The following is a 14305-nucleotide window of genomic DNA, read 5'->3' as shown; positions in this document are numbered from 1 at the left end:
ATTATAACGCCCCACGGCTGGAAAGTCGAGCATGTTAGGTGCGACGGGGATATTCTACATTATCCCACATAAAATTTAATCTGATCTGTTTGCTTCTGAGAAAGTCATACGACTGGAATTAATATCACGTCAATACACCTGTAAGGAGCAATTCATCACACATCACCATCAAACTGCTCACTTTAAATATCGTTCAGCCATACACGTAGATGCAAAACGTAACTCACCTATGGAGACTACAGGCTTACAGAGGTCTTCCTGCTAATGTTAGGGATCTCGATAAAACTTCGAACGAGCAATGAAGGTTGAAGCAAATGTTCTCGATGTGAAGACAGAACTAATAAGGTATGTTCCTTATTGTTTGATAATTGACAGTCACTCAGTCTCTGTAATGAAGTCCGTTTTAAATTAGTGGGGATTAGACTGGTCATTCCTAGTAGTCGTGTTAAGGACATAACGATAATTACGTTACGTAATTACGTAATTTAACATTTCAAGATATTTGCCAGACAGACTAATGCACAAACCAATTGTCTGGAAGCGTGTGTGTGTGTGTATTTTATTATAGCAAAGCCACAGCGAGCTATCTGCTGAGTCCACCAAGGGAAATTGAACCCCTGTTCTTAGCGTTGTAAATCAATAGACTTACCGCTGTAGCAGCGGGGGACTTCTGAAAGCGTATCAACAGCTTTCGACAATAGACTTAAATATGCAGGAATAAGCTGCTACTTTCTCTGTGTTCGTCCGATGTGAAAAACAATTCTCGTGTAATAATATTCCATCATGACAAAATGTTCTCGTATAATTATTCATGCACAAAAAAGTATAGAAGAAAAAATACCAACAAGGAAAAAAAGATAAAATCTGTGAACTAGATTAAAATATTTCCAAAATAAGTAGCATCTGTAAAATGCCCTAAAACTAGTTGTGCATTCTCTCAACATGGCAAGTGAAACACGCAAACAAGTAGTGACATATTCATTTCTGCAATTATTTTCTTCTCTGCAGCATACTATAAGGTTAATCAGCTATAAAAAGAAATTAATATTTTGTAAATTATAAAGTCTTTTCTCATCTCTTAATTTAAGACTAAAAATAAAACTCCACAGCTTAAGCAGGATATCATCTGTTTAATATAGATAATGATTCAATTGATTTCTAGGTTAAAATCTTCAATTACAAGGTAATCCTTTTCCCCGTTTGGCCTACGATAAACACGAATGTCCACCTACAGGCGAGTAAACCAAACTACAATGATATATAGATCTGAACTCCACAAACACGTTTCAGACCAGCAAGGTATCATCAACGCAAGCGTACCATGTTGCGGGGTCTTCAAGCTGACAGAAGAGAGATGGTCACACTCATCTTGCTTTCCAACACTGTTTTCCTTACTTCTATCACTATATACTAAAAATATTTCAATCAGAAGGTCTGTAATGGCATTGCAGAAAAAGACGTCACTTTGGGGGTGCCATTTTTGTCCCACGATTCTCCTTGTTTGCTTATTTTTGCACGGTAGGTGCTAAATAGGTGTTTTCTTAAAATACTACTTATATTTAATATTTTCTGTACTAGTAAATTTTTCATAAGTCTACATAAAAATTTTAATCTAATAAAAACAACTTATTTTACTTCAAGCATTCACTGTATTAAAGGCTCGTTGTTGTTTTTTTTCGATTAATGCACCTTGGTTCCGTAAACACAGAGAAAGAGCCACATTATGTGTGGTCACTATTATATTTTGTTATTCATCAACATAGAAAACAAAACTTCTCAAACGTAAATGGTATAAGTTGTGTTGTGTAACTTACCATTTCTTTATAAGTCTAGTAATTAAAATGTAGCTTAAATACTGATGAAACGAAATAATGCAGCCATATTTACAGCGATACAATTAACAGTAGGCCATCTATTACCATTGAACTGTACTTTCGTAAAAAAACCAGCATTATTTGAATGACGGTTTTTCTACTTAATTCTGAGGCAAATAAAAAGTCATATTGGACAAAACTAGACCAAGTTGTTTTCAGAGATATATGTAACAAAATTAGAAGGGTCTTTTCAGAAAATATTAATTTAATTAAACAAGATATATCATAAATAATTTCTCTATTGTGTGTCAGGTCTCGTTAAAGTTCATATTGATTGAAAATGTTTAGGATTATTAAAATAAAGCGATTTGAAAAGTTACGGTGTGATTTTTATTTCGTTGTGGTCTTCAAGTAATTATCTGAAAAATAATTATTTTGTAGATAATGTGTTTTTTTTACTCTTAAAGAGTCAAATTAAAATAATAACATCGAAAATAAAGTCATATATTACTGCAATGTCACGTTTGTTAAAGAAGAACGATGCCCAGGTTATAGAATACAAGTTTACTTCTCTTTATTATTTTAACATGTTTAAATACATATTTTATTACTTCTGTCATTATAACTTCTAAAAATAATACACCTTGCACTGAAAAATTATGTTATTGCGCTATATACTTCACATGCAAGTGTACAGAATTACGATTTTTGAAGAAATAAAAAATACTTTTAGTGTAGACTTAACATGTATGTATACTCAATATATTTATTATAGAAAAACAACTGAATCTTATCTTCTAAAGCTACTGACACACATATCCATGCTGCTTATACTGAAATAAAAAAAGTCTCTTCTAGAATTCTTCCACATCTATGTTTTTACACAGAATTACTAGTTTCTACTTAAGTTGTCTATATGTCTAGGCCTCAGGCCAAAAAAATTGTTTAAGTGCGTCCCGGTCGTAAATACTGAGTATTTAGGATAACTGTTATCGTATTTGGCCAACGTTGACTAGTAGTAACTGGTCGAATGATAAAAACCACGAACCCATGGTTCACGTCTTTTTGCTGCAAAATCACGCTCCGCACTTTGGAGCTGTGAGTGAGTTATAAGTGTAACTGTTAAATCTTGTTATTCCTGCTAAATGTAGTCCAAGATTCGACGGTGGATGTTATGGACTTGAATAGCTCGTTATCCTCTTGCTTATTTGTTCAAAATTAGGTTTGTCCAACACAGTGTTTGTGCAGGTTTGCCCAAATACTAAATTCAAATATTTACGTCCTCACGTTAAATATCTTGTGTGACAAAGCGATTTTCTTCATCATACCTTGTGGACAAAGAATGAAGGAAAGTAAGTGAAAATATAAAAATATATTTTAATTAACTAATGCAGATAGCGCTGTGCTCGATTACTTAAGAATGATAAAGTACATTGTCTAATAGTTGGAGATTTTTTCTCAAACAATTCGCATATAGTTGTTCAGTCACTTTCACTAACATCCATTTATAATGATACCTTACACAAATTCCTGGCTTTCGTAACTAAAAGAGTTTACTTTGACTTGGTATGACGCATTAAGTATTTCTTGCAAAAAATAACCTGTTCAATATAAATGAATATTTTATTTCAAACTCTCTACGAAAAATTTAAGAGAACAATAAGTTACTATTTTTCTGTACAGATACAACTGTACTTCACTTATAGAGTGGTCTTTATTACAACAATGGACTTTAGTGTAGTACCTTTTAATCCACTTCAGTTGTCCATTGTTGGGAAATGGCCAGATACCATTGTCAATTAAGGAAACTTTATTTCGCTGCTTAAAGTTGCAATACCATTTTGTAGCTTAATGTGTGTACTTTAAACTATATTTTTGTATTGTGCACGTCTGGGCGTTTAAGTGCTTTATAAAGAAGTCTTCAGATAAAAGTCCTATTCATAATAAATAAATATATATATATATATATATGAAGTTTAGATTATTTTTTTAGTGAGCCATGTATACTAGGAACATTAACAAATAGTGTGCTTTGCAACCAATGAACCATTTATGCTTATTTTATAGCAAAGTCACATTGGGTTATTTGTTGTCCTCATTGCGGAGAATCTTACTTGAATTTTTGTTGTCTGTAGACTTACCACTGTCCCACATGAGGAAGAACCAACTGTGCTTTGTAATGTTGAACAACATGAAAAGAATAAATAAAATTATAAATGTATTTTTATATAGCTGATTGGGTCTTGATTTAACAACAGTTAATCAATAGTTATCTATTTTATGGATTCTTAAAAAGATCTGTTCTAATAAATAAAAATGATGCAGTCAATTAACTCTTTTCAGGCGTATTTCAAATACAATTTTACGCAAGACTTTAAATTAGTTACGTTTCATATCAGAAGAGTAAAATGTGATTCGTAGACAGTTAAAGCATTAAGTTGCTCATTTAAATCTTTTCATCTTTATTCTATTGGTAACATGGAATGGTTTTGTTAAAGTGTAAAATCCTAGAATGACGTTTAGATGTCATTGAACGTCCCAGTAGCGACGAACACTGTTGATTAGTCCCACTTTCCTTCTGATGAATAGTTCAAAATGAAGGCTAAACATATCTGAGCCCTAGAAGAATTTGGTTTGCTCTCCTTAACTAATCTAACGTTCAGGTTAAAAACTTTAAATTACATTTTTTTCTCAGATTTCTTTGAATGATGAGAGTTTAAAACCTTAAGGTTTATTAGAGATGTGAAGATTTTCAGAATTCTCTAGACATGGTTTCTTAAGTATTTTAGAATTTTCTACTATTTCGTGTTTCATAAAAATAGTTTCAACATTAGCGAAATGTCTTTACCAGCTGTTGAGTAATTCTAAATGGAAATAGATTAGACTTTTTCTCTTCTTATTAGCGAAGAGCAAGAACATAAATCGATATTTTAAAAGATTCTAATCATGTTCTAATTATCATGTACAGTTGTGTTTCATAATAAATCTCGAGAAAGTACTTCCAGCTTTTAGCAAAAACATTTCATAATGTGAACTTACCGAAAAACAAACATATATTCCGTTGATGTATATATTATAAATGAAATCTATGCATATATATATTTTATAAATGAGATCTTATAATTCTGTAATTGTCTCTTGAAAAAAAAGATTTCCTGTTGCATATTTGCTGAAACCCAAGAAATGAAATCTTCGTTCTAATCATCTCATATAAAAATCCTTTTCACATCTTTTTCTGAACAAATATAAAAAAATAAACTTAAAGTAATGTTGTAAGGACTTCAACGGAAAATGAATTATCCTATTATAAATTCTAACTAACATTGAACTGCTTCATAATTATACAAAAACACAGTTTTACCCTGGAGCAAACAAAAAGGAAGTCTCTAATCTTTGGAATTAGTTATATGTTCTACTTTAAATAACTTTTCTTTCGAAGTTGATTTTCAAATGAATAATCTGTACATGAATGTAAAATTAGCTAAATGTACAACTGAAAAACGGTTTTTAGGCACTTAAGGGCAAAATACGAATTATGCTATTAAGAAACAGCAAAAACAGAACTTTTTATACACAGATCACAACTTAGATTGCAGAGTTTCAAATAAATTTACCAAACCATATCATAACGTAGCAAACGGAACTATTAAGTAACATGAAGTATTCAACGTTGTCTTAACATAGGACTTGCACTAATAGTCTTTTTCTTATCCTTAACAATTAGTGAGGCTAGGTGGTTAAGGCGCTCGACTCGTAATCCAAGGGTCGCGAGTACGAATCCCGTCACACCAAACATGCTCGACCTTTCAGCCGTGGGGCGTTATAACATGACGGTCAATTCCACAATTTGTTGGTAAAAGAGTAGTCCAAGAGTTGGCGGTGGGTGGTGATGACTAGCTGCCTTCCCTCTAGTCTTATAGTGCTAAATTAGGGACGGCTTGCGCGGATAGCCCTCGAGTAGTCTTACGCGAAATTCAAAAACAAACAATCATTTATTGATCCACAGGAATGATTTAAGTAATTTTCTTTTATGTCATAATGCTAAGCTTGCGCTCCATCTTAAAGGAAACTGTTAAACACTTTTAGTAAAGAAAAACTATTTATGTATATTATAAATGGTTATTTAATTCTCTACATTTATTGGGTGTGAATTATTTTGTACTTACATTCAATTATATTCCCAATAGATATTAGGTGTGAATTATTTTGTACTTACATTCAATTCTATTCCCAATAGATGGCTCACTGCCAATTTACGAGTAAAATTATGTGGTACTTGTTATGTGTTTTAGGAAGATTGGCAAGCTGTTTTATTCTAAAGCAAAACCACATGAGGCCATCTGCTGCGTTCACCGCGGGAACTCAAACCCCGAATTTTAACGTTATAAGTCCGTAAACTTACCGCTGTCTGATTAAGCTTATTAAGCAGCTTTTAACCATACATTATGGAAATGATTATCAGTTGTTTTTTTCATCACTGTATCTCACGTCGTAAAGGCTCGACTAACTGTTACAAATAAAAACAAATTTAAAAGATCTGAGACTTAGCACAAAGTTTTTATTTGCTTTTTAAGCGTAATGCTACAAAAAGATCATTTAGACTTTTCCCACCGTGGTTTATAACTTCATAAGCCTACAGAACTGCTGAACCACCGAGAAGGAACTAATCGAACAGATAAACCACAGCTAGAGTAAAAACAACTACTTAAATAATACGACAACTTTAAAAACGCCAGAGACGTAGTCGTATTGGATCGAATTATTTATTGAAACATCGTGTGACTTTTTTAAACATTTTGAGTTAAGCAAGCTGATTGGATTACTTGATTCCCTTAGAACAGTGGTCGACAACCTATAGTTCGTGGGTCATTAAGTGACTCGCGGCAATAATTTGGCTGATCCGCCAAAGGTTGACTTCACAGTTGCATCCCGTGAGGGAACAATCATTGCTCAGTGTTTGTTTGTTTTTCGAATTTCGCGCAAAGCTACACTAGTCTATCTGCGCTAGCCGTTCCTAATTTAGCAGTGTAAGACTAGAAGAAAAGCAGCTAGTCATTACCACCCACCGCCAAAGTTTGGGCTACTCTTTCACCAAAGAATAGTGGAATTGACCGTCACATTATAACGCCCCCACGGCTGAAAGGGCGAGCACGTTTAGTATGACAGGTATTCGAACCTGTAAGCCTGAAATTACGAGTTGAATGCCTTAACCACCCGGGTATGCCGAGCCCTTGGAAATTATAACATTCGTAAATTATTTTCATTGAACATATTTGGATTAAATCAACAAAAAATGTTATTTAGTAAATACAAAATAACAGCTTTATGTATAAAAAAGCGGAATAAGTAATAGAGAAAATAATCTATAAACAGGTTCATGAGTTTCTCCTTAAAATTACTATAATATAAAAACAAATATCAGCGGAGGGGTTTCTACTACCTAAGATTATTTTAAAAAATGTTTATTTCATTGATATTACGTACAAAAGCTACATAAGCTATCTGAACTCTGCCCACGGCAAGTATTAAAGCAGAATTTTATCGTTATGAACCCGTATTCTTACCCTTGAACCACAGGGGAGTATCAAAATCATATTAAGGTCCTTTATATTCCGTACTTTCTACCTATAATGTCTGTTATAGTGTTCTTTAGTCCGTGGCTATTTTGTTTTAAAAAATGGTAAACCTAAATAACTGAATTGCCTTGCACGATTTTGTCACCAGGTGTTTGTAAAAGTTGATCTACATTATATCTTTGTTTTATTTTCGTCTTTTTAAAGGCCTAACGTTCACAGTTTTCCTCCACCATTTATTACCAAAGAAATGAAGTACATACTTTCAGGTTTGCTGATTGTTTTGAAAGCAAAATGTTTAATATATTCACAGCTAAGAAAAATAATAAATAACTAATTGGAAAAGTTCGATGTTCAATGCTGTTTCAGTTTATGATAACTTATGCACTTGTTATTGGTTTGATCGTATTACTCTTCCCCAAGAAAAAAAGCATATTTAATTTTAATTTTCTTTTTGTAAAAAGACCTACTCTATTAACAGTTACGAGATGAAATACAAATATTGAGTCGTATAAGTGTAAATATATGTATATCTTCTTCCTTTTCATATAAATTAAATTATCTCAAACTTCACAAAAAAATTTCTTTTGGGTCTATATTTCGCATTCTCAAGATACATCGAACCTGCGACTATCTCCAAGGCAAAAGAGGAAATGGAAAACCGGTTTTCGTAACAAGTATTGTGTTTCCTCTATTCACTATTGTATTCACTCCAGTTTGGTGAAAGAGCTTTGAAAGATAAATCATTTACTTTTTTGTTTCTTAATATAAAACTGCTACATTTATGACTAGTGCACTGTACATTCTCTCTTAATACAAAACGATCTTCAATAAAAAAAATTCATTAACTGACGCTCTTTTGTGTGAAAGAATAAAAGATAAGGCTTAACAATCAGTAGTCCTAGAACAACGTTATTTTTAGCTGTAAAATGCCATAGAAATATGTGTTGCAGAATATATACATATATATGCTGGATTGTTAACTTTGTTTTCTTTGTGGCTAAATTGATGTGCATACAGTTAAAACGAAATAAGCATACATATATATATTATAAAGCATAAGGCCCGTCATGGTCATGTGGCTAGAGCGCTTGGTTCGCCATCTCAGTGCAGCGGAATCAAATCCCTGTTGCACGAAGTATGACTCTTCCTTTTAGCCGTGGGAATGTTATAATATGACGGTAAGTTGCGCTATTCGTTGGTAAAAGAGTAGTCCAAGAGTCGGCGGAGGGTGGTATTGGCTAGCTATCTTTCCTCTAGTCTTACACTGCTAAATTATGGACGACTAGCATAGAAAGCCCTCGCGTAACTTTCTGCAAAATTTGAAATAAACAGTAAAGAACTATTTTATGTAAGTAACGATGACGTTTGAACATAAGCTAAGAATATATAATTATATTACACTCAAATTTAGACTATCTTATAATTATATTACACTCAAATTTAGACTATCTTATAATTATATTACACTCAAATTTAGACTATCTTATAATTATATTACACTCAAATTTAGACTATCTTATAATTATATTACACTCAAATTTAGACTATCTTATAATTATATTACACTCAAATTTAGACTATCTTATAATTATATTACACTCAAATTTAGACTATCTTATAATTATATTACACTCAAATTTAGACTATCTTATAATTATATTACACTCAAATTTAGACTATCTTATAATTATATTACACTCAAATTTAGACTATCTTATAATTATATTACCATGCTTTTCCTCATAGTTTTCTAATTGCACTACTATTTTATTACTCTGTCTGTATTGCTATAAGTAGATAAAAATAAAGCTATTTTCTTCTGCAATGTTTTTATTCACGTGCACATATAATGTGATTATGTCTAAATCCGTGGGAACTAAAAAACTAATGCAACATTGCACTGTTTTCCCTGCAAGCTTGTTGTTATATAATACGTAATATCATATAGGTTGATAACCTAGGAAGTAAGTGCAACTAAGAAAGACATGATACGGATACTACAAACTGTAGTTACATCTTTAGAAATTGTTTCTATTTCGTGTTTTCTGAGATTATATTTTCAAAGATTTACACTGAAATATCCATGAAAAATGGTGAACCTCAGTTTTAGGGTTACAGTGTTTATTAATAATGTTTTTAAGCATTTATAGATCAAACTAATCTTCACTAATTTCATTGTTTATTAATATTCATCCCTAAGTATCTGATAAATAAATCGACAATCTAAAGTCAACAGATTTTGTCTTTGAGTGGAAAGTGTTTGACAAATACTTAACTCGTCCTGCCTCTTCTTTCCGTAAACTAGTTTTTCATTGACACAAATGGAAACGTATCAATTTAATATCTTTTCCACTAAATTACTAACAACACAGTTTTTCTTTTCTTATAGGGATTAAAGTTTAAAATACTAATATATTTAAATATATAAAAAACTTTGTGTGCAATGATTTCATGAAACTTTTCGTTTCTAGGTTCCACCATGTTACATAAAAAGTACCTTTTTTTCAGGAGAAATTCACTGAATTCTGAAGTCTCGTTTATAAAAAACAAAACTTCGAAGTTTGAGCAGAAGTTAAAAATTCCTTTTCGAGCTTCATAATCAAGCATAAGTTTATATGATGATTAAAACTGATTTAGATATTCTACATTCATATGGAATATCCATTTTGATTTTGATTTTCCTTGAAAATAATTAGTTCAAAATAAAATCAAACTTTGAAAGTTTTACATTGAATTGATATAAAATTAGATAAAATGAAAACTGTTCCACGAGTAAAATGTTTATATGTACTCAAAGAAAATCATATATACGTTGACAATATTACACTCAAAGCACGAAAAAATCTTATTACAATTTTGTAACAATAATAAATACTTTCTTTATAATATATCTTCATTTCATATTCAGTATGCAATGCGATAAGTTAACGTTTTGTTTCAGAATTGTGAATGATATAGAACATACTTGACATTCTATTGTGTTCGTTCCGCCTCTCAGCTTTGATGGAGCAACCTAGAAACGGTACGAAAATAAAAGATAAAAATGTAAACACAATCTAGCAAAGACACGTCGTTGAATATTCAGTATTGCGAAAACTCTACTGTATGGTTGTTTGTTCATTTTATTGGATTTCTGCAAAGGTACACGAGGGTTGTTTTAACAAACCATCCCTTTTGAAGTGATAGACTAGAAAGAAGGCAACAAAACAGCATAACCTACCGCCATCTCTTTGGCTATTACTATATGATAAAATGGATAAAATAATAAAATCATGTTTCATTCATGATTGATCAGCTCAAGCTAATAAGAAAGATAGTTTGCACTCATTTAAATAATTTATTACGTGATGACAAACTTTTAAATTACCAATGTATTTTATATAAATAACTGAGTTATATAGATAGTAAATTTTTGTCATTTTGAAATTTTTTTCCTATTAAGGTATAAGACGCGTTGTAGTATGTCAGAGTTCTTGTTTCTTTCTGGTATCTTTAGAACAATAGTTGTCACTTGTTTTTGGTAACTTCAAACTGTTCTTTTTTTTCTAATTTTGTTTATTTCAAAGAAAACAGGAACAAGTTATGGTGTTGTACTTACATGTTTGTTCTTTTCTCTTCTTTTTTGGTTTTCTATGAGAGTTTTTCATAGAAGGGTCTCCAAGTAGGATAGCGTATGTTAACGGATTTACAGCACTAAAATCGGTGACTCGATTCCCCTTGGTCGACACGGCAGATAGCTCAAAGTGGCTTTGCCATAAAGTACACAAAACTTTATAGAAGGTGGTAGAAGTTAGAGTTACAGTTAATATTTTGTTTTTTATATTTCACACTTCGAAAATTAAGCACTGTACGAAGATAACAACATTTATGTATTGTATATACATATATGTAGAGAAATACAGATATACATGTATATATATTTACAGAGAGAGAGGGAAAGCTAAGATGTATAATTTATCTAATACACTCTTTTAGAGTCGCTTACGTTCTTTATGATGTTTATTGTTTCGAAAACATACCACAAGAGCTCAATAAAATATATGGTTTTGTGAAATATGCACTACACAATATTTCCATAACTCTCATGAACATTAGTTAAGAACTATTATAGGTGAACAGTACAAGGTCATAAGATAGCCCTTACAAATATAAAGTTTTTTTCATTCCTTAGTTTGTTATTTCAAAAGAATAACAGCTAACTATTAATGGTTGATGAAATAGTACATTCAGATAAATATTTATTTCATCATAAGTATCTTTTGTCGTGATATTTAAAAAATCACTTTAAACTAATTACATGAATTTTTATATTTCCTAAAAACTTTGTAAGGCAGTAAAAGACTAACAATTAATTAACTTATACATGTAATTAAATACTTTTAGTTTCTGCTACCATCGTCACTGATGTTGATTAAATAAACCCATGAATAGATTACGGTAACAATTATTTATTTTAGTTATTTTATTTGAATAAGTTAACATATGCGTCAACATATTAGATTTTCAAAACAATTTTTATAATCATACATAAAGGTTTGGTTTGCTTTGAATTTCGCGCAAAAAGCTATACGAGGGCTATCTGCGGTAGCCGTCCCTACTTTAGCAGTGTAAGACTAGAGGGAAGGCAGCTAGTTATCACCACCCACCACCAACCGAATAGTGGGATTGAACGTCACATTATACTGCCTCCACGGCTGAAAGGACGAGCATGTTTGATGTGGCAGGGATTCGAACTCGCGACCCTCGGAATCATACATAAACCAACACAGTTAACTAAAGGGCTGTAGTTTATTGTAATATTATAAAACTGTTAATTTTGTTCAATCCAATAGCTGGTTCTTTGCTGGAAAAATATAAATATTTTTTTACAATATGATGATTTTATTTCTCGTGAACTTTAGAAACTTTGAAGAATCGATCGGGCGTTCGAGCAAATTACGGATTTGCCGTACTTTCAAATGTGAAGGTAAAATCCCAAAATAGCATCTTTGATGTTAAACAATTACCTATTGTTACCACCTACGACGTTTAGTCATTATTAATGGCAGTGACTAACACGCTCAACTTGTAACGTCATCTTTCTAACGTCCGCTGCTTTCCTAAATAACGTAGCGTCAAGAAGAATAAATGACCAAGTTAATACTCAGGTGATGTAATTTCGTTAATTTCATTTGTAACTGATTATTATATAAATCAGGAAGAAACAAATATGATAAATGATTTACATGACGTTTAATTAATTGGTTTAAGGTAGATTATAATATGGCATCGCAACAAAAAATATTTTAGCTCATTTTCGAAAAGTAACTTATATTTTCATATACTTGTTTTCACGTAAAGTATTTTTTTTACGCTAACGCTAGTATTTTAATACATGGTACAGTTCTTGTCACTTACAAAAGTCAGGTTATCATTTGAGAAGCAGAAAATAAACACTTAGAAATTAATTTGATATAAAGAAGGACTACATCTTGTCTATATATCAAATAAGATGTGCATAACCCTACCAAATGTGCTTTGGCACACATTTTCAGCTACTATTTTCACGTGTGTAATTTTATGACGTTGTTATCAGTACTAAATGAACAAGAAAAAAATACAACTGAAAAAAATATGAATATTTAGTATATCTCTAATGAAGCTACGCTCGTCATTCGACAGAATAATAAATTTTAAAAAGGAAAAAAAAATTTATTGGCTGAAAAGCCCTCTGTCTGAGTAAATACTGTTAATATTCCGTTTTTGTAAAGATCTTGTCTTGAGAAAAAACAAGTTGTTGAGTTTCCTATAAATCTACTTGATTGCGCTAGCTGTACCTAATTTTAAAATGATAGCCTAAGAGAGAAAGCAATAAGTTAACACTGCTCTATCCCTCAATGGCACAGCGATATGTCTGCAGACTTACACTCCTAAAAACCGGGTTTCGACACCGTGATGAGCAGAACACGGATAGCACTTTGAGTAGCTTTGTGCTTAACTTCAAACAAAACAAAAAGACAAAACTCATGGACTACTTGAATCGAATAGTAGGAGTTGAAAACGCGTCCACGATTTCAAAGTGCAGAATATTATTTCTTTTTTACGGTAAGGAAGTTCGAACCTTGGATTCATAATCCAGCCAAACATTTGGTCGCGCTTTTCTCATCGCTTCTGCTGTTTGAAATTAATAGCTTTTTTAATGGAAAAACAGTGATAAAGATATGATTTAAAATATATGTTAGTCTAAACACTTTTACGTTTTATTTTGATTTGTCATTTTCGGCCCAAATGAAGTTTCAAGATTTCGTCCACTGATAGTGATAAAATGGTGAATATTTAGCCAAAAGCACAGACTATCAAGTGGAGTTTTAGTGTATTATTTTCGTGCGATGCCAATTTCAACGAGTCTATAATTATGAAAACCATCAAACAAACAAAATCAAACAATGAGACCAGCAGTTAAAGTTAACTTGTTAAAGGACATGAGATATGTTTTCTTGAACGTAGATCTAGCGCAACAAGTCACCAGGACAAACAACCATACATATATATACATATATAGTTTAAGGTTGTAAAAACATACCTGAACTGTCATAAATAACTGTTTGTCTAGATTTAACATAAATACCATGTTTATCAACTGTGTGGACGTTCAGAAGCGTCATCCTCTCCCATTAGGCCAAATTTTGTTGTGTGTTTTGTTTTAGAGCAAAATCCCCAGATTTTAACGCTGTAAGTCCGCAAACTTACCACTCTATTACTGATGGACCCACTATGTACAATAACCATGAGATATAGCTGCGTTATTTTTGGAAATGATAATCCGTATATTATTCAGGAGCATGTGTGGGAAATTCAATGCTTGATATGCTGTTCCTGGCAAAATATGTGAAGTCTTTCTTTCTCTTTCCTTAAAAAAAAATAGTCATTATGCTC

General features: G+C 31.8%; 1 protein-coding gene across 3 annotated transcripts in view; it reads left to right on the top strand.

Annotated features, from left to right (window-relative positions):
• The first annotated feature begins 1261 nt into the window (after positions 1–1261).
• The window catches only part of LOC143233136 (uncharacterized), a 52087-nt gene continuing 39043 nt past the window's right edge, over positions 1262–14305 (top strand). Inside the window, exon 1 of one of the 3 annotated variants that reach the window (XM_076469075.1) lies at positions 1262–1518. In XM_076469075.1, coding sequence (XP_076325190.1) covers positions 1440–1518 — 79 coding nt within the window. In that variant the 5' untranslated portion in view covers positions 1262–1439. The remainder of the gene's footprint in view (positions 1519–14305) is intronic. The other 2 variants (XM_076469074.1, XM_076469073.1) reach the window with 2 other exon arrangements.

This window comes from Tachypleus tridentatus, chromosome 12, assembly GCF_004210375.1.
Source record: "Tachypleus tridentatus isolate NWPU-2018 chromosome 12, ASM421037v1, whole genome shotgun sequence".
In the NCBI taxonomy this organism is placed as follows: domain Eukaryota; kingdom Metazoa; phylum Arthropoda; class Merostomata; order Xiphosura; family Limulidae; genus Tachypleus; species Tachypleus tridentatus.
Note: the sequence above shows the minus strand (reverse complement) of the source record. Positions and strands in the feature narration are given on the sequence as shown.